The sequence below is a fragment of the Heteronotia binoei genome, chromosome 21, assembly GCF_032191835.1.
Source record: "Heteronotia binoei isolate CCM8104 ecotype False Entrance Well chromosome 21, APGP_CSIRO_Hbin_v1, whole genome shotgun sequence".
In the NCBI taxonomy this organism is placed as follows: Eukaryota; Metazoa; Chordata; class Lepidosauria; order Squamata; family Gekkonidae; genus Heteronotia; species Heteronotia binoei.
The window spans coordinates 159,399,518-159,419,486 of record NC_083243.1 but is presented as its reverse complement, the minus strand read 5'-3'; the positions used below and the strand labels follow the sequence as shown (position 1 = coordinate 159,419,486).

The following is a 19,969-nucleotide window of genomic DNA, read 5'->3' as shown; positions in this document are numbered from 1 at the left end:
ACTGCCCACTTATATTAATAATTTCTTAATTCCCATTCCCACTTGTCTGATGAAGTCTGCTTAAGAGCATAAGAAAGCTTATATTCTGAATAAAATTTAGTTGGTCTTAAAGGTGCACTTGTCTACTGCTTTGTTCTACACCCTTTAAGAGTGTAGATCCTGGTGGGTAGCCATATTGGTCTGAAGCAACAGAACAAAGTTAGAGTCCAATAGCACCTTAAAGATCTACCGAGTTTTATTCGGGGTGTGAGTTTTCATGTGCATGCATACTTTGTCAGACAGAATGGAATGAGATTTGCCAGTCAATACCTATAAGGCAGTGGTAGAACAAAAAATTGGTATGCAAGCATACAATATAATGAAATGTTTTAATAGATGCAAACAGGGCTTATAAAATGGAGCTGTTCTGCCAAGCTTTTTGTTGAGGTGGCGGACATTTGGTTTTTCTGGCCTCCCCTGTTCAAGGCCCTTTCCCCAGTGCCCTGCTGGATATTAATTGGACACTGGAGCGTCATGAAGTACCCATCTTTGCCTGATATGAGGTTTTGTTATGGTTTTATTGTGCCATCTATTGTTCTATTGGTTTTACTATTTTTATCTTTTGATGTGTTTTGTAAGCCGCCCTGAGCTTATTTGTGGGATAGAGCAGAGTATAAATTAAATAAAGTCAAGTCAAGAAAGCTACAAAATGGCTTTACTCAAACAATATTACTGGAAACAGATTTGGCAAGAGTTGACCGGACAATTAGGAGGAAACCCCAATCAGGGCAAATAGGAAAGGCTATTATTGCTTCTTAGGGAAAAGAAGAATAATTTCTGCCAGTGAACTGTAATATCAGAAAGGAGAAACAAGATTTCTAAGGGGATAGATCTAGGAACAAAAAGCAAACACTGTTCTCCACAAGAAACATCATTAAGAACTGTATTTAGAGCTGAATTATACTAAACAAAGTACTTTCCAAAGAAAAGAAATGAAAACTACAGATACACTCTCTTGAATGTTCTAAGAATTCAAATCTGTATATATTAGGAAGTTTTTACCTCAGCAATCTCTAAACCTTGGGTGTATGTACGTGTGTGTGTATATATCTCCTGACTGTTTAATAAAATCTTCATTCTGTTTTTTAAAGTTTAACTGCTTCAACTGTCGTATTCAATAAGGGTTTAAATAGAAAGACAAAACAGCTCCTGTATTTTCTTTTGAGTTCCTGTGTGAGGAAAACTCTAAACCAATGTCTAAATAAAGGGTGGACAGTTTGTTTATTTCAGTAAAGAAGATATACATGCTACTGTACAGCAACTCAGTCAGTGAGAGGGACTGAAGTTTTAACAGGAAAAATCAGCTTCCCCACACTGGCGAAATAGCTAAGCATAGCTAATCCCTCCAGGATTGGGAAAGCACTTGGACCAAAGTGAGAGGGTTGACTCTATCTGGCAATCACATTGTCCGGAGGTGGAGGTGGGCCCAAGAAGACACAGCCACCCACAGAGTTGTGCCCTCCTGCTCTGCCCAGAGCCCAGGAGCCACCCACACAATTGCCCCCAGGAAGGTGCTTTTTTGAGAAATGTTGAGCTTGGGTTCATGAGTACATAGACCAGACCACCCTCCATCTGACTGACAATGGTAAGGACAAGCCCGCCCCCCCCCTGCCGAGGCCCAGGAGCCAGCCTTAAGCTGCAGGTGCCTGCTGCCACCAGGCTCTTTGGGGCTGGGTGAATGGGCCCAGGAAGGTACAGTCACCTGCAGCTGTGTGGGTGACTTCTAGGTCTTGAGCAGGGTGGAGGGTCAGCCCTGCCCAGCAGTCACATTGCCCAGAGGTGGAGGGTGGGCCCAAGGAGACATAGCCCCTGCAGCTGTGTGGGTGGCTTTTTGGCCCCAAGCAGGGTGGGAGGATTGGCCCTGCCCAGCCATCACTGAGACAGACTACAAAGGGATGGGGGGTGGGACCTGGTAGCAGTAGGCGCCCACAGCTTAAGGGTGGCTCCTGGGCCTGGGCTGGTGGGTGGGTGCACTTGTCCCAATCAGTAAATACATTATCAATTAGATGGAGGGTGGTCTGGTCTATGCACTAATGAACCCATGCCTAGCATCTCTCAAAAAAGAACCTTCCTGCCCCCCCCCCCCGCCCCAGGTTCAGTTTGCAAACTGGTTTGAGAATCAAGCCAGTTCAGTTTGCAAACCAAACCAGAATTTTCCAGTCTGTGCTCATTCCTATTTGCCATAGCCTGGTATTTTTTGGAGGTCTCCCATCCAAATACTGGCCAGGGCCAACCCTGCTTAGCTTCCAAGATCTGATGAGATCAGGCTAGGAGTATCTGGGTCAGGGCTTAAGTTCCTTTCAGTCTATATATATTTACTGTGATTCAGAGTTTTTGGTAAGCTGTCTTGAGCACTTTCATTGCAAAAGGCAGTTTAGATGTTAAAAATAAATAAATACATATATTTCAGTGTGAGAGTTCCATTTAAAAACTCTATCAGTATGCAAATAACATCTTGAAATATCTTTGCATGGTTAGATTTCTTGCACAGTCTTAAATAGAACTCTGAACTGTTGTAATAGTCATCCCTCTGTTTTTTTGTTACTTTACTTTTTCTTTTAAAGTCTTGTCATGTAATAGCTGGCTGAGCTAATCAATTCAGGGGCCACCATCTTGGTTTGCTGCCTTATAATGCAGTAATACATTAAAGACAGCACATGTCTGTTAAAATCACCACACAAAATTGGCAGTAGATGAAGTTCAGATTATTGGGGAAATATACCTTGAGAGGGGCAGTAATTGAGGTCAGAGGAGCAAAACCACCTCATTTCACCCTTTGGGGGGATCCTTCTTAGTAAAAGGTCAAGTTACACTATTTGTGGATCTGCAGGAGGTAAAACGAGCATATGCTGCTTTCAGTCCTCAAACTGCATTTTGTAATGAATAAATCTTTCCATATATATCTAAATTAGCTAAAAATGAAAACAATTGATACAAAGGTTATTCTCTTGGGATTGCTCTCTCAAATGGCTTTGTGGGCATACAGCCAAGTTTTTCATCACTGTATAAACCAACAGTTCTTCCTTTGCTGGCTGACAGCTCCTGCTAGAGATTATATACTAAGTGTTTCTGTTCTGCTCAATTTAAAATTATATAGTGGTCATTAGTTTTAACAATGGAAATGATTACTTCCTCTGTTGATTTGCTTCTGCTTCATGTAGCGTTTGTGATAGCTAATGGGAGTTCTGTCTCTAGTGACATGTTTATCCACACGGTGTGGGGATTTTCTTCACTTTTTGAGAAAGAAAATATATACATGAGTTTCCATTCACCAGACTATATATGAGGTGCAAACATGAGGTGGTCTAACAGATGTTATGTGACTGGTTGCCCCAACCTTTTGCAGGAGCTGGTATATAGAGAATGGGTTGATGATTATGCAATGGCATAAATATTCATAATCAAGATGTAGATCTCATTAATTTAATAATAATGACCTCAACCATGTGAATTATATTTGTTTATTGGATGTTAAGGTTAGATAAATTTGAGCAAAGTGAGATCTCTGAGTGTGCAGCTATGGTCTCTCAGCCTTTCAGAAAACATATTTAATAACAGCTGCTTATTAGCAGGTGTCATTTCTTTCTATGATTTGCCAAGAAGGAGTATGACCCAAAAGGTGGTATTGCTACATTGTAACAAACAGTAACTTAATCATATTTAAATATATTATCTTCTTGACATTCCACTAGGTTACGGAGGACATCAGGCTCTCATTTGGCTTGGTATCAAGGGTACAGGTTTGCCCAAAACAACTTTCTACTCTATGGTTAGGATTTCAAATGTTATGCATATGTTATGGGAGAATCATGTGCACAGCCAGATTTAGTTAATGGTTTCCCTAATACAGTTCCATTGCTGAAAATTTCACTATGTTGAACTGGCTATTGGGAGGGAGGGGAGGAGGACTGTGTTGGAAGAGCAATTAGCCATCATTGTAATTAGGTAGTTGTTAGTTTTGCTGTGGGCTTAACTGTAGGTATGTGTGAAACTGGGCAAAGTGATGTTGAGAAGAAGTAGTAGGGGAGGCCACCATGGAGCTGGGGATCTCAGTATTCAAGGGACCTTGGAGGCATGGTGGTAGGTGGGCAAGGGAAAAAGGCAGAGATATGGTCATGCTCAGTACATAGAACGTACAATAAAGTAAATCCACACATTTTAATCATAAGATGCACGTCGATGTTTCTGAATATCTATATTTGCCCATTGGGATTGTCAGTGCTTTGAGACATTTGCTACTTCCCCTTAACTATTGAAGGCAAGCTTAAATAGTTTGGTCTTACAGTCCTGGCGGAACTGTAGCAGGTCCCACAGGGCCCTGATGTTTTTGGGGAGGGCATTCCACAGAGCGGGTGCTATTGTCAAAAATGCTCTGGCTTTAGTGGTTGACAATCAAATTTCTTTCAGTCCAGGAATCTCAAGAAGATTTTGGGCTCTTAACATAGTGCTCTCTGGGGCACATATGGGGATAGGTGGTCCCGAAGATAGACAGGTCCCAGGCCATATAGGGCTTTAAAGATTATGACCAGCACCTTGAAACGAATCTGGAATGCCACAGGCAACCAGAGCCTTTTCAGCTCTGGCTCCAGCCTGGTGGAACAGTCCCAAATGAGATCAGGGCCCTGTGGGACTTGTTACAGTTCTGCAGGGCCTGCAAAATGGAGATGTTCTGTCAGGCCTATGGTTGAGGCAGTGGGAGTCTAATGACATTGGCCTCTCCTACTCCACCTAGCACCATCTATTCCAGTGATGGCTAACCTTTTCAGCTTGGTGTGTCGAAAATCGGGAAAAAGTGTAGTCTTCCTCGGATCGCGTGTCACTTCACCGTGTCACTTCAAGAAATATCAATAATTTGATGATATTTGCAGCCTAGGTCAGAGTAGGGTTGCCAAGTCCAATTCAAGAAATATCTGGGGGCTTTGGGGGCGGAGCCAGGAGACTTTGGGGGTGGAGCCAGGAACAAGGGTGTGACAAGCATAATTGAACTACAAGGGAGTTCTGGCCATCACATTTAAAGGGACAGCACACCTTTTAAAATGCCTTTCTTCCATAGGAAATAATGAAGGATAGGGGCACCATCTTTTGGGGCTCATAGAATTGGACCCCCTGGTCAAATCGTTTTGAAACTTGGGGGGGGGGTATTTTGGGGAGAGGGGGATCCCCTGCCCCCACCTGGGGATTGGTAACCCTGCGGGAAAGGGTGTATCTTTTTTTTCTTCCCGCCTTTTCTCCTCCAGCGCTTGCCAAGGGAAGCCAAGGGGAGTGACCCAATGCTCCCCTCCCCTTGCTCTTTTGCAACCCACACACAGCCCCCATCGCCCACCCCCTTCCTCCTCTTCCAAGCTGAAAAGGGCAGCTTGTCTTTTAAATCTGAAACCCCGCCTACGGCAGGCGGCCATGAGAAAGAGCGAGAGAGCAAAGTGAGAAAGATCATGTTGGTTGCAAAAAAAAAACCAGGGCCGGGGGGAGGAGGGGGAGGAGGAGAAGGGGCAGCCCCACAACAGGCCCAAGAGCGACGCCCCCTCGGGCATTGCACCCCCCACACACTGCTGCAATGCCATCTCTGCCTCCCCCCCCCCCAGCCGCTCCGTGCAAACAAACATAAAAAAACACGCCTGCCTTGCTCCTGCATTTGCAAAGTCCCAGCATTGCAAAGGTGCGACCCGCCGAGGAGGGCACTTCTTCCCCCCCCCGCCTCTTTTTTTGCAATGCTCTTTTTTCTTTCTTGCTGTACCCACCTATTTCCTCAGGCCCCGGGGAGGGCGGGAAAAGGGGGTTGCAAAGCTCGGCCCTGTTGCGAGGAGGAGGAGGCGCGTTTGTCTGCCTCTGCTTTGGGTGGGGGATGGGTTGCGCCAGGAGGCTGTCTCCTCCCACCCCCAGGTCAAGGCGAGGCGCTGGCAGCGTCGGCCAACCTTCCCTCCCACCCCCAACCTTCCCTCCCACCCCCACCCCCGGCCTGGAGCCAGGGAAAGAGGCGGCGGCGGCGGCCCGCTGCGCTGCTGCCGCCTCTTCTCGCCTTCACCTTAGCAGCTGCTGCTCCTCCGAGACGGGCTCAGCAGCCTCCGAAGGACTCGCGGCTCGCCACGCTCCTTGGTTTCCAGTGTGTCAGCCAAATTGCCTCGCGTGTCACCAGTGACACACGTGTCATAGGTTCGCCATCATGGATCTATTCTGTACTGTTGGTTGCAGTTGGTCTACTTGCTCAGGATTTGATTTACATTGAGCACTCATACAAATAGTCTTTTCAAGGATTATAAATTGTGTTCAATCACCACCTTGTTTGTTGTAGGTCTTAATAATTGTATAATATTTTAACTGGTTTCATTGTTGTATAATTATTGTTTAGAACAACTGCTGTAATCTGCCCTGAGCCCTGCTGTGGAGGGAGAGGGTAGACTAGAAAGCCAATTATAAAATAAAAAAATTAAAACTGGACCAGTGGCTTCCCTGTTCAGTAGTGGCAGTTGTTCTGCAGAAAGCAATAAACTGTGTCATGAATACGTGCTAGTCTCAATGTGTGTTTGCTTTTTATTACACAATAGAAGCTTTTTATGATTCTAAAAAGTATGGTCTTTTAATAGAGTTTTTGCATGCCTAGAAATTACCTAGCACCTTCAAACTACCAATTTATTTTTTTGCTTACTGTACACATTTCATTTACCTTCAGCTCTTTAAAAAGTTGGAAAGTAGTGTCCTGATCCAGTACCATGCCATGTCAATATGAAATGCTATCATTTGGCAAAATTCTGACCACAATGCAAGACATTACAATTTTAGGATAATACACTGATAAATCTGGAAATACATACACTATCAAAAACTTGCAAATTTAAATTACAAATAACAACCATTTAACAATCATAAGACAAAATCACTTGTTAAACCTGACAGGGCCAAATTCTGAAATTCATTGAAAGCTCTGTGACAAGCTCAAAAACTTTGGATCAGGCCTTAGGACTATCTCTCCCTTGGAAGATGTGGATTTTATCCATTTTCATGTCTTAATACTTGCACAGCCTCAATCTTAAAATGGGGTTCTGAATCTTTCACCTACATGACAAGTTCAGAGTATAATATTACACTGTTCTCATCTAGAGGTACAATCAATCACATCTTTACCCAAAAGGAAATAGGGCTCCTGAAATGACCTTATAGATTAGATGCTCTCTATTTACATTCGATTTTCAGTTCCTCACTATCTGTAGAGAATGATTATCAAGGCATGAAATTAGAAGTTTCACCCAGTGGGAAACAATTGGATATTTTGTCATTTCTTTTACAGCTTCTTCTCCCTTGTTAGGGGGAGGGGGGAAGCAATCATCAGAAAGGTCAGAAATATTTACTTACCAATATTGAAACAGTGCCTAGCGTATTCCTTCACTATGAAATAATTGCTGCTTGGGATATCAGTAATTGGGGCATGGGCGAGGGAAATCTTGACGCTGTAAGAGCAGTGGGGCCTGAAATGAGAATTTCTGTCCGCAGGTGAGAATTCATGGGAACACTGTCATGAGCTCATGATAATGCGCGCGCGCACACACACACACAGACATACAGACATACATATATACTCTCTCCAGATCCAGCCAGCTACATTGCCCTTAGGTTGTGAAAAGGAGCATTAATTTAGTTTAAGAAAATACTAACTTATTTTATTACTTCTAAAATGTTTGTGTATGTTAATACATACATAGATGGGGGGGGCACCCTATGACACTAACTCCCACCTAGAAGCTCTGTTGCTTCTGTGTTTGTGCTGGTGATGAGAGCAATATGCAGAATCCTTGCCATGTGGAAGAAGCCAAAGACATAAGTTTGGTTGTAATTAAAATCACTGAATATAAAAGGGAAAGGAATATAGTGGGTGAGCAGCTAAGTACATTGGAAAAAAATGAAGAAATGAGTAATAAATACCATTCTCTTTCCCTAGGTCTAAAACATCACCCTGTAATTATTAATGAAATGACAGAGGTGAAATAATCTTCCAATTACCGAATTTGTCTACATCTTTTTGCATGGGTTCTGCATAGGTCATCTCTGGAAACTATTTTTTAAAAATTAGCAAGCCAGTCCCACATGGCTTCCATCACCCAGACCACCTCCTTAGAATCTTGGCAGATGCAGTCCTGGCATGTCCTCAGAAAAGGAAATCTTCTTCAGTGTGTATTTTCAGACCCCTTCCATTCTACCGGATAGGAAGTTCTCAGGCAGAGACAGCAATTTCAAGTAGCATCTAAAATTTTTCTTCGCTTCTCAAATAGAAGTCCCTAGCACTGTGTGAACACTTTCCACCTGAATAATTTATTCCATGTGGCTTCTCCTTTAAAAGTCTCTTAGTTTACTTTGGGGAACTTCTGGGGGAGGAAAATGTCGAGCTGAGCTGCTTCTCATAACGGGAGCAGGCTGGAGCTTCTGTTCGGGGTTGAGGAAGGCAATTTAATGCCTACTCCCTACTTTTCTCAGTTAGAGATTAGTCCAAGATATGCACAGGAAACTTCTGTTCGGGGTTGAGGAAGGCAATTTAATGCCTACTGCCTACTTTTCTCAGTTAGAGATTAGTCCAAGATATGCACAGGAAACTTCGAGGAGATTTACCTTGGCTATTTGAGAAGCGAAGAAAAAAAGGGAGTCCCGGGGGGGGGCTTCTTTGAGGGGTCTCCAGGAAGAGTTGCATTTTCATCATCTGCAGAAGCTTTCAGAGTCATTTATTTGACATAAGCTCGACAGGATCCTAACCTTCTTGGACTTTGCTAGACATCGAACGCTTTGAAAGACCGGTGAGAACTTGGATAATTGGAAGAGAAGGTACAGATTACTATCTTTCATTCCGGAACTATTTACAGCTTAATGGAATAAATTTAAAAGGTGGGAAAGGAAAATCTAAAAAGTCTGGGAGAAGAGGGGAGGAAGAGGTGAAATTTGGACTTTATAAATATAAAGGACAGTGTTAAAAAGAACTAAAAAGTGGAAAGGAATTTATTGTTTAGTCTGCTTGCAGTTTTGGAAAAAAAGAGTACCATCGTCATAGACCTGCAGCATATTCAAGCAAGACAGGAAGTACGTCAAGTATCATGAGATCTCCTTACCAGTGTGAATGAGACTTCGTGGCAACAAAAGCAGGAAGTAGAAGAAGGAAAACCTACTCTAGGAATTTATTACTATTGAGAAACATCGGCGGCCATTGCAGGGAGGTCAAAATAAAAAAATGTTTTTAAAGAATTCGGGACATTAAAAATTGTTGGAGTTAACTGAGAAGAGGGTAAGAAGATAAATACTATTGGTCATATTATTTGTATGGACCATGGACGTTTTTAAAAGGGGGAAAATTGTAGGGAGCAGTAAAAAGTTGCGACCACCATTTTGGAAGATTTAAAATCTTTAAAAATAAATATCTGGACTTTGGGAGCTCCGAGGATGGCAAAATTGGGCTTGTTATAAAGGGCAAGTCCTATTCTTTTGAATCTGATAGTCGAATTGGAAATTGGTGAGGTTCAAATTTTTGCTGTTTTTTAAAATGTCTGAACACAAGCAGCCCCATACAAGGGCTACTTCATTGGAAAAAATGCAGGACCAACTGGAGGCAATGGAGGCCAGAATGATGAAAGGGGTGAGAGAGATGATGAATGAATAAAAAAAAGAAATTATTGCAGAGATTAAAAAAGACATGGAAGATCTCAGAAAGGAAACTGAGGAAACATCTAAGAAAGTGCAGAAGGTAGAATGAATGTATATGATTCCACCTTGTTGAAAATGCAAGAAAAAGTGACAATCCATGACTGCAAATTGATGGAGACTCAGATACGTCTGAGAGGAGTACCTGAAAAGGAGGATGGTGATTTAAAAGAATATATAATAAAAATAATGGCATAATTTTTAGAGGAAGACCCTGAAGAGACTAAAAACATGTATGATCATATGTATAGAGTGAATTCACTTTATGCTAAGAAAAATAACTTACCAAGAGATGTTGTCCTAAGATTTATGACAAAGGAAATGGTGGGAAGGATCATGAATAAAAACTTTGAGAAGACATTGATAGTGGGAGGCAGTAAAGTGAGAATCATGAAGGAGCTGCCAAGGCAAGTGATAAATGACAGAAGAACATATAAAAAGTTGACAGAAAAACTGAGAGAAAATGGAATGAGGTTTAGCTGGATAATACCTGAAGGTTTGAGTTTTGAACTCCAGGGGAAAAGAATCACAATTACAAATGCACAGGATATGCGTAAATTTTTTGAAGAAAATAAAGAATTTGCACCATGATGGATGACAAATTACTGTCTTGGAATGTTAATGGACTAAATTCACCACAAAAAAGAAGGGCAACGTTTCATTGGATAAAGAAACAAAATTGTAATATAATTTGTTTGCAAAAAGTGCATATTAAACAAAAGGATTATAATTTTTTATGGAATAAACAATTGGGAGTGGAATTTTTTTCATTGGCTGAACAGAAGAAAAGAGGAATGGTTTTTTATATTAAACAAGACTTGGAGCCAAAATTAGTGTTTAAAGATAAAGATGGAGATTTGTAGCAGTAGAGACAATATTAAATGGAAAAAAAAGTTGTCATTGGGATTGTATGCGCCTAATGGCGCAAAGGATGTTTTTTAAAAGATATTATACAACAGCTTGATGAACTGACCTATGACCAAGTTTTGTTAATGGGAGATTTTAATGGAACAGTTAAGAACTCATTGGACAGGTCTGGAGGTGTTTTGCTTAGCCGATAGTTTCATTTCTGCTGCTCTCCCTAGTCTGTACTGTTTCTGGGAGAGAAGAAAGTTTGTAACATGACTGTTGGAGAGGGCAGTAGATTGGAATATTTTTCATTAGGTAGAAAGCCCTTTCATTAAAGAAAAGTTTTGTAATCTCTGTGATAAGGGTTAAATGTAGTGAGTTGTGTATGGAGAAACTTGTTTCAAGGGAGACTAGATTTTCAGGTACATCCCAATTTTATGAGAAAAATAGGCGAACAAGAGTAAAAGGATATGATATACTGATACATCTTTCATTGAAGGTGTCCATAGGGTACCTTGAAAGACCTACACAGAGAGGGAGGGGCCTGTAAAACATTTCTCTGGTGGTTTTTCAGCCGAACCCTCCCATTGCAAGCTACTTTTTTGCCATGTTGACTTGATTCTTAAGTCTTAAATGTAAGGTTTGGTTTTAAGCTGTGATGCTGATTTTATTGTATTGAATTGTTGGAAGCCACCCTGAGTCCTGCCAGTTGGGGAAAGGGGAGGGATAAAAATTGAATAAATAAATAAATAAATAAATAAATAAATAAATAAATAAGAAAAAGCAGATGGCAGAGCAACAAAAAGAGAAGAATTAAAAAAGATCCTTCCAACACTGGTCTTCTTTACAGTTGCCAATTCTGAATTGGGGAATTCCCAAAGATTTGGGAGTGGAACTTGAGGAGGTAAAGTTTGGGGAGTGGAGAGTGTGTGGCAGAGATGTGATGCCATAGAGTCTGACCTCCAGTGCTGCCATTTTCTCCAGGGAAAATGATCTGGACTCTAGAGATCAGTTGCAATTTTGGGAGAATGCCACCCCCCGCCCCCCAATTTGGAGACTGGCAACCCTAGTCTTTCCACTTACACCATAAGTTTGCACAGCTGCATATTATTGTACTTGTGTACTCATAGACACAAGTACAATAATATGCAGTAAAGCCCTCTGCTTCAGTCAGAGCCCTCTGCTCACGACCTGAGTTCAATTCCAGTGGAAGCTGGTTCAGGTATAATAATAATAATAATAATAATAATAATAATAATAATAATAATAATAATAATAATAATAATAATAATAATAATAATAATAATAATAATAATAATAATAATTTTTATTTATATCCCACCCTCCCCGCCTAGGCAGGCTCAGGGCGGCTAGGGAGGTAGCCGGCTCAAGGTTGACTCAGCCTTCCATCCTTCCGAGGTCGGTAAAATGAGTACCCAGCTTGCTGGGGGGAAAGTGTAGATGACTGGGGAAGGCAATGGCAAACCACCCCGTAAAAAGTCTGCCGTGAAAACGTTGTGAAAGCAATGTCACCCCAGAGTCGAAAATGACTGGTGCTTGTACAGGGGACTACCTTTACCTTTACTCATAGACACCTTGGAGTAGTGGAAATTTGACCCTAAATGCCAGACATTGGCTGAGTAACTGGTTTAGTTACTGTTCCTTACAGAGAAAGGAAATAATCCTTGCAACACACACAACCCTCGTTTCCCTGGACAAAATCTCCAGCATAGCTGGAAGGACAAACTTGCTATACCTCAGCGGGCATTACATGCACCCATAAAATATCTGCTGTTAATCAGGTTAACTGGTTATGGTTTCTAGGGCTGGTGTCCTGGGTAAAGGTGAAGAGTGCCCAGAGTCTCACCTGCTAATGTGTAGAAGTTGCATAAAGGTGATTCTTTAGCATACTACCGTGTTGAGCAGAAATGTCTGGTTAAGCAATCTATTGTCAAATGAGAAAATGTGTTAGGGCACACCTGTTGCTCTGGATCCTCCAAGCATTGTAGACATGTTGACGTTGGGTTATTAAAAATTGTTGATTTGAAGCCAGACATGAAGATTACTTTAAGTAGTCCAACATCGGAAGCCTAGTTAGAGGGATAATCATGCTGTGTAGCTATGTCAAATGGCTTGCAGAACTGACTAAAGAAAAGCCACCTTGGCATTTTGCATCTCCTTAAAAGTGCTTTTTAGTCTTCTATTTCAGCCTGGACACCTCCCGATCCACAGAGTTGAGATGTAATCCGCAGATAAAATATAGGCCGAAGTAAAGGCCTCGTTGGGCTAAGGAGCCATTTCCAAACTATTCTTATTTTCAGGCCGACACATCCTTTTTTATTTGTCAAATCTCTTCAGTTTCTAAGTTGCCTTTTTTATTCCTCTTTCATTTCAGCTTCTGCAGTTTATTTTCAGGAACAATGTAGCTCACTTTAACTTAGTTCCTAAAAGACACCAATATCTGTCCACCTGCCCTGCTCAGGGAAGTGTCTCATTTCTCCCCTATAAAAGAGAATCTACTGTAAAGTAAGAAGTAATGAGAATGCAAAAATCTGTTTCTGCATTTAATTCATATCAGAGAGAGCCAGTTTGGTGTAGTGGTTAAGTGTGCGGACTCTTATCTGGGAGAACCGGGTTTGATTCCCCACTCCTCCACTTGCACCTGCTAGCATGGCCTTGGGTCAGCCATAGCTCTGGCAGAGGTTGTCCTTGAAAGGGCAGCTGCTGTGAGAGCCCTCTCCAGCCCCACCCACCTCACAGGGTGTCTGTTGTGGGGGAGGAAGGTAAAGGAGATTGTGAGCCGCTCTGAGACTCTTCGGAGTGGAGGGCGGGATAGAAATCCAATATCTTCTTCTTCATCATCTTCATCATGAGCCAAGCAAACTTTTTATGTCAATAAATGAATGCTTTAACTGAAAATTTTGCAGCATTCTCTTGTCCTACTACCAGCTGCACTGTACAGGTAAAACTACCTGCTGCTTCTTAAATCAAGATTACAGCACACTGTAATTGTTAATAGTGTAATTATGGAGCTTGGAACACCCTGTGAATAATTTCTTCATACCTATCTTCTTACCTTGACTCCAGACAATATAACTTTGCCTGGAGGAATGTATTTACTTTCCCAGTACCATAGCAATAAAACAAAGAGGAGATACTGTGCATTTCTCTCTGCAGATGCTCTGGGATATGTAACTTTCATCTCAACTCTGTGTTGCTGTGCATCCTATGCAAAGTGCAAAACAAGTTATTTTGCAGCTATGCCCCCATTCTCTTTGACACCAGAACAATCTGTCAATGCTCATTACTTGAATTGCTTGAAAGAGCACTGACAGATTGTTCTGGTGTCAAAGAGAATGGGGGCATAACTTTTGAGCAGAAAGGTTGAAAGGTACAAATGCTCTTAGCTGACTTCTGTCTGTCTTGTACTTCTCATCTGAATCCTGTCTCAGACCTAATGAGGAATGTGAAGAGGCTCCTCTAGGCCACTTTTTGGCTGTGAACACTTTCCTACATGAGGTGTTCACTGCCATTTTCATGTATGAGGCTTAATGTGGCTGCTGCTTCAACTGGGCTTGTCTATTGAATGTCTAAACTACATTGACAAGGATGGTCATCTTCATGATGAGTACCTTTCATTTGTATTGTCTCCAACTCATTGGTGGAGTTGGAGAGAAGCTCTCATAATATGAACAAGCATTTGGTTTTGTACACTTAACTGAAAAGAGCTGCAGTCCAACTCATGTATGAAAACATTCTATGACATTGCACATTTTAATGACAACCTCAGCAAGAAAGTAATAAGATAGGACAGTCCAAACATGGTCATTTTTATGTCCTCTTGATTTCAAACTGGGCAGTGAAGGCTGCTCCTTCACATCTCGTTGAAGTTAAAACAGACCAGTGGTAGGGCTTAGATGACATATTATTTTTCACCTATCCCAGCAGTAAAATTTAAAATCCTGAGAATGCTTCCAAGGTAACATTTTTATCCAGTTCATGGCTAGTCAGTGCCAGTATGTCCCCCTGCCTTCCATTTTGTTGCTCCATAAATACAATTTCCTTCTCTTTCAGGGCATGATTCCATCAAATTGAAAATTATTCAGTGAATGTGGGCTGCTACTTAGCCAGTCAGGTTGCATTATGAGATTTGTAAAACCAGTTCGGAGTGTGGCCTGGAAATATTTCCCACATTCTGACTGGTTGTTATGGAGCTGCACAGCACACACTTTGCACCATCTGCACAAAAATAACACTACCACCAAAGATACTTTTTGCAGGGGGCAAACATGCATGTGAAAAGCCTTCTACTCACTCTGAATCCTATTTTGGTTCAGCCATAAATAAAACTCTTCAAATGGATATGACTATAAATCAGAAGCTTGTTTACTTCTATTGAGACTTATGTTTTTGCTAAGTGGAACTATTCTTGGAAGCAGACGGCTAAAATGCAGTTCTTCCCATCTGCAGCACTGACAGTTATTCCATAACATAGAGCTGTTCCACACAGGGTTATTTTCTGTTTATGCCATATGGAGTTTAGTGAAAATATAAAGGAGGCAGCTCAAAAACGTAAGAGAAAGTTGCTGTTTAAGTGATTTTTTATAACAAATAAATCCTTTGCCAAAAAGAACTCTACAGATGTAAACACAGGGTATTATCCTTTTAAAAGATCACTACACAAGCCAGATGCAACATGCACAAACCTCTGCTTTAGAATCAGGATATGATTGTAAATAAGTGAACTTGGGGCAGAAGAATCAGCTATCGGTTAATATTACTTTCATACTAGATTACAGTTGCAACATTTACTCAATGCGCCCTGATAAACTGGACAGTTTTTTAAAAAGTCATCATTTTGAATGTGAATATTTACAAATCCATGGTTGCCAGGCATCCACTCAGAGAATGCATTTTTCCTTTGAACATGAGGGAATGCCTCTTTTGAGATAATACACTCATACGTCACAGTGGGCACAATAAAACAAAGAGTGCTTTTTTTCTAGAATCATTATTTTATTCATGTACAGATGTAAAGTTAAAAGTCATACAATTAGGAATCTTAAGTTGTTTTTGTTAAAATGCAGATATGGTCCTACATCCAATATACATTTTTTACTGGTGAATAGTTTGAGGGGATCACAATGTCACCCAGCTGTTTGCCACAATTTACATACAAGTCATACTTCTGGTGCTATCATTGCCATGGCTTCCCAGGGGAAACTTAAGCTGTAAAGTGTCATCGTGGAGGTACTTATCCAGCATACTTATATACAACTGTATGTGTTTTGTTTCCAGATTGATAAGTATGCTCAGCGGGACCTGAAGAAAGGGCTTCATTTGTATGGAACTGATGGAAACATTGGCTTAACTAATGCATGGAGCATCATACAAACAGATGTAAGCCTACATTTTTTTTTTTTGCTGTTGTTCTTTTCATTCCCGCCTCCCCTCCCCAATCTTGGATACGTCTGGGGCTGAATCTCCAGTATAATGAGAAAGCTTTAATGTTGGTTTCTTTTCTGGGGCTATAAAAATCTGTCACCTCTATTGTACCTTACCCATGGATCCTGTAGCATAACAGTCTTTCTTGTAGCTATATTAAAGCCTACCTATAGGAGTAATAAATAGGCATCTAATAGTAACTACTGGTGCTTGCACAGGGGACTACCTTTGATATGCACAGGGGACTACGTTTACCTTTAATAGTAACATCAAGACTAAAAAACAAAAAATATCGGCTTTTTTTAAAAATTAAGCTTTTGTGGACTAGAGCTCATTTCATAAGATGTACTGTAGTGGTCCACTAGTCTCTTCAGTCAATAAGATGCTACTAGATGCCTGTTTATGTTTGCAGCAACAACCTTGACTACCCTTCTGGGATTATTACTGACTACAGGAGATGCAACTTTGGGTTCAGTTTCATCTGCACGATGCTTTTAGCCATCCAGACAGGCACACATCCAAACTGATGAATTACATCTATTTTTAGCAGCACAGTGGTGAAAGTTGGTTAATGATAACACAGCCCAGCTTCTCATGCTCATGAAATGATAATAGATAGGAGATATAACCTTTCCATTAAAATTTTTGGACCATAATGGGATGCCAGAGGAAAAGAGTCATTTGGATTCTCTAGCACTTACATAGCGCTGGGTCTTTTGATCTTTCCACTTCCTCTCACTCTCTTCTGTGCCTGAGTACATTCCACTAGGTTCTGTTGCTAGTCAAATAAGTGGTTTCTTAATTAGCTGGGGGAATTAGCCTTAGGGAGACAGAGCAAGAGGGGTACCTGGGATTCTCCCTCCATGTTTATGGGAATTTTTCCCTTTAAGAGAACTCTTGAAGTAAACAAGGCAGATGTTCAACTGGAAAGGTTTTTATTAAGAAAAAGAGAAATAAAACCATATACGCAGAACACACACACAAGAACTAACTAAGAGAAATATAGGGAGGAGAGGTGGAAAGCTATTTAAAAACATGAGAAACCATGTTGGATCAGTCCAATGACCCATCCAGTCCAACATTCTGTGTCACACAGTGGCCAAAAAAACCAGGTGCCATCAGAAGGTCCATCAGTGGGGCCAGGACACTAGAAGTCCTCTCACTGTTGCCCCCCCAAACACCAAGAATACAAAGCATCATTGCTCCAGGCAGGAGTTCCAACAATTTGTTGTTGTTGTTCAGTTGCACAGCGACTCTTTACACCATGGCTAATAACCACTGATGGACCTCTGCTCCATATATTTATCCAATCCCCTCTTAAAGTTGGCTATGCTTGTAGCTTCCACCACCTCCTATGGCAGTGAATTCCACATGTTAATCCCCCTTTGGGTGAAGTACTTCCTTTTATCCGTTCTAACCCGACTGTGCAATAATTTCACTGAGTGTCCATGAGTTCTTGTATTGTGAGAAAGGGAGAAAAGTATTTCTTTCTCTACCTTCTCTATCCCATGCATAATCTTGTTAACCTTTATCATGTCACCGCTCAGTCGACATTTCTCCAAGCTAGGAAAGGACAATAATTGCTGTTCTTGGAGAAGTCTGTGGATGCAGAAAAATGACCAGTGTTTTATGAGAGAAGGGAGCCCAAAGTGGAGGTGTATGTGGAGGATCCAAGACACACACACATATACACTGCACAGGTGGCTTGGTGCTCTTGATACAGGGCAAAATGTACCCTGGGAATTTGCCCCCCAAATAATAACTTGATGGGTTTTGTTAAGGTAGATAAGAGGTGTTAGCAAAGCTTGATGACCCTGCAAGTACCAGATGGGAAAGCTAATATGTTTGGTGACTAGAATTCAGAGTTGATTAAGTGGCACTAATTAGGGTAAGTGGGTCCAGAGGAAGTTAGCTTGGATTTGATGAGATTAGTTCAAGATGAGTCAATACATCCTGACAGATCCATAATTTCATAGTTATTTCATACACATGGAGGCAGCAGTAGATAGTCAGCTGCTCTGACTCACCTTCCAAAATACTTGCTCAGGAGAAGTGGGGTGAGGTTTGATATGAAGACAAGTAAGGCACCCCAGACAGTAACTAGGCTTGTTTCTGACTGGCATCCGTTTTGTGTCATTTTGGGCTAGGCAATGTCCTGTACTTCTAGTTTTTGAAATGATATTTTAAGAAGGGTGTTCCTGCCCTTCTAAGCTATAAATTGCCCCTCTGCGAGAGGAGTGGTCTGACTGCTAACATTGTACTTATACACCCACACAAATCTCAACCATTTTTGGGGTTGTCTGCAGTCTCCTGTAGGGATGGGCATGAACCGGGAAAGCCTAGTTAGGTTAATGAAGCAAATTAGGGTGTGTCCTGAACCAATTTGCAAACCCAAACCAACCCAGTTCACAAACTGGTTTGCATGGGAAGTGGCCCGTTGGGGTCTTAGAGGCTCCAAAATCATAGAGCATCTCCAGATGACTCAGGTTTGATGAGGGGTCCAAGTTACAGAATCCCAAACAAGACATTGCAGGAAAGGGCTTCCAAGGGACATGTCAGGCACAGGTTCAGGAGTATATAGAATGGGTGATCTAGAAGAATCCAACTCAGTATAACTTCCTGGGATACCTCTCCACATGCCCCACAAGTTACATGCAGATTGGACTTGGGAGGGTCAGTATTACAGATCTCAAAACAAGGTGTTCCAAGAAAAGTGCCCTTTTGAGAGATGTCAGGTGTGGGTTCAGGACTGCATAGACCAGACCACCCTCCATCCAACTGAAAATGTGATCATTGTGTAGGACAATTCTGCCCACCCCACCTGGGCCCGGGAACCACCCGGACACTTGTGAGTGCCTGCTCCCTCTCTCTGCAGACTGTCAAAGTGATTACTGGGCAGGGCCAACCTTCCCACCTTGCCCAGGGCCTGGGAATGGCCCGCATGCTTGTGGGTGACTGTTTCTCCCTGGGCCACCCACTACTGACACAGTGACCATAAGGAAGGGCAGACACGTCGTTTCTACCTGGGAGTCACTCCCACAGCAGGTTGCTCTGCATCCCTGGGCCCACCCTCCCTCAGCCGCCCTGAGCCTGCCTCGGCGGGGAGGGCGGGGTATGAATAAAATTTATTATTATATGGCTGGTCATAACTGGCCAGGGCCAACCCTCCTGCCCAGGACCCACCCACAACATAGTGGGTGGTGCTGTCTCCCTAGGCCCACCTTCCCACTATAGGCAGCATGATAACCAGGCAGAGACAACCCTCCTGCCCTGGCCAAGTCCTGGGAACTAACCTTTCTCACCATATGGCTCACCCTAACTCTGGCATGAGGCAGGCACCCGCATGGATCAGACCCAAAGGAGAAGTGGGTGATGTTTGAAATGTAGACAAGTAAGGGACCCCAGGCAGTAACTCTGGAGCCAGGCAGGTAACCCCACCAGAAGAAGTGCTATGTTTGCTATGTAAAAGAGGAATTCAATCACAGTTTTCTTGGAACATTTCTGCTACTCTCATGCGCTGTCATTCTACTCTTCAACATGTCATTCCAGTCCTAGAGTGCTCTTCCCAGGGGCTGTCCTTCCACTTTGTGCCCTTTCATTTCATTCCCAGAATGCTTCTGCTGCTCCCAGAGGCTCTTGTTCCACTCTGGGGGCTGTCATTCCTGTCCTGGAACATTTCTGCTACTCCCAGGGACTGTCATTCCATCCCAGAGTAGTCTATCTGGGTCCAGAGACCTTGATGGAAAATCCATTCCACATTCTCTTTGCAACTTTTTTTGTGCTGCAGTGTTTTTCAATGGAACTCATGCAAGTCAATTGGCATTCCTGGTTCCCATTATCTTCAGTAGGCCTTCAAGCCTCTCCCATTATTTCCAATGGGCAATCCTGTCATTCCTTTTAGTGCATCCCCTATGTGAAAGAGGAATTCAATCCCGATTTCCCCACCCTTTGCACCAAAATTAAC

At 42.1% G+C, this 19,969-nt stretch overlaps 1 protein-coding gene across 4 annotated transcripts in view; it reads left to right on the top strand.

Annotated features, from left to right (window-relative positions):
• LOC132590232 (tetraspanin-4) overlaps nucleotides 1-19,969 on the top strand; it is a 487,277-nt gene that overhangs the window by 447,430 nt on the left and 19,878 nt on the right. For all 4 annotated transcript variants that reach the window (XM_060263204.1, XM_060263205.1, XM_060263202.1 and 1 more), the window contains one exon: nucleotides 15,859-15,960. In XM_060263204.1, the coding sequence (XP_060119187.1) occupies nucleotides 15,859-15,960 (102 nt within the window). The remainder of the gene's footprint in view (nucleotides 1-15,858; nucleotides 15,961-19,969) is intronic.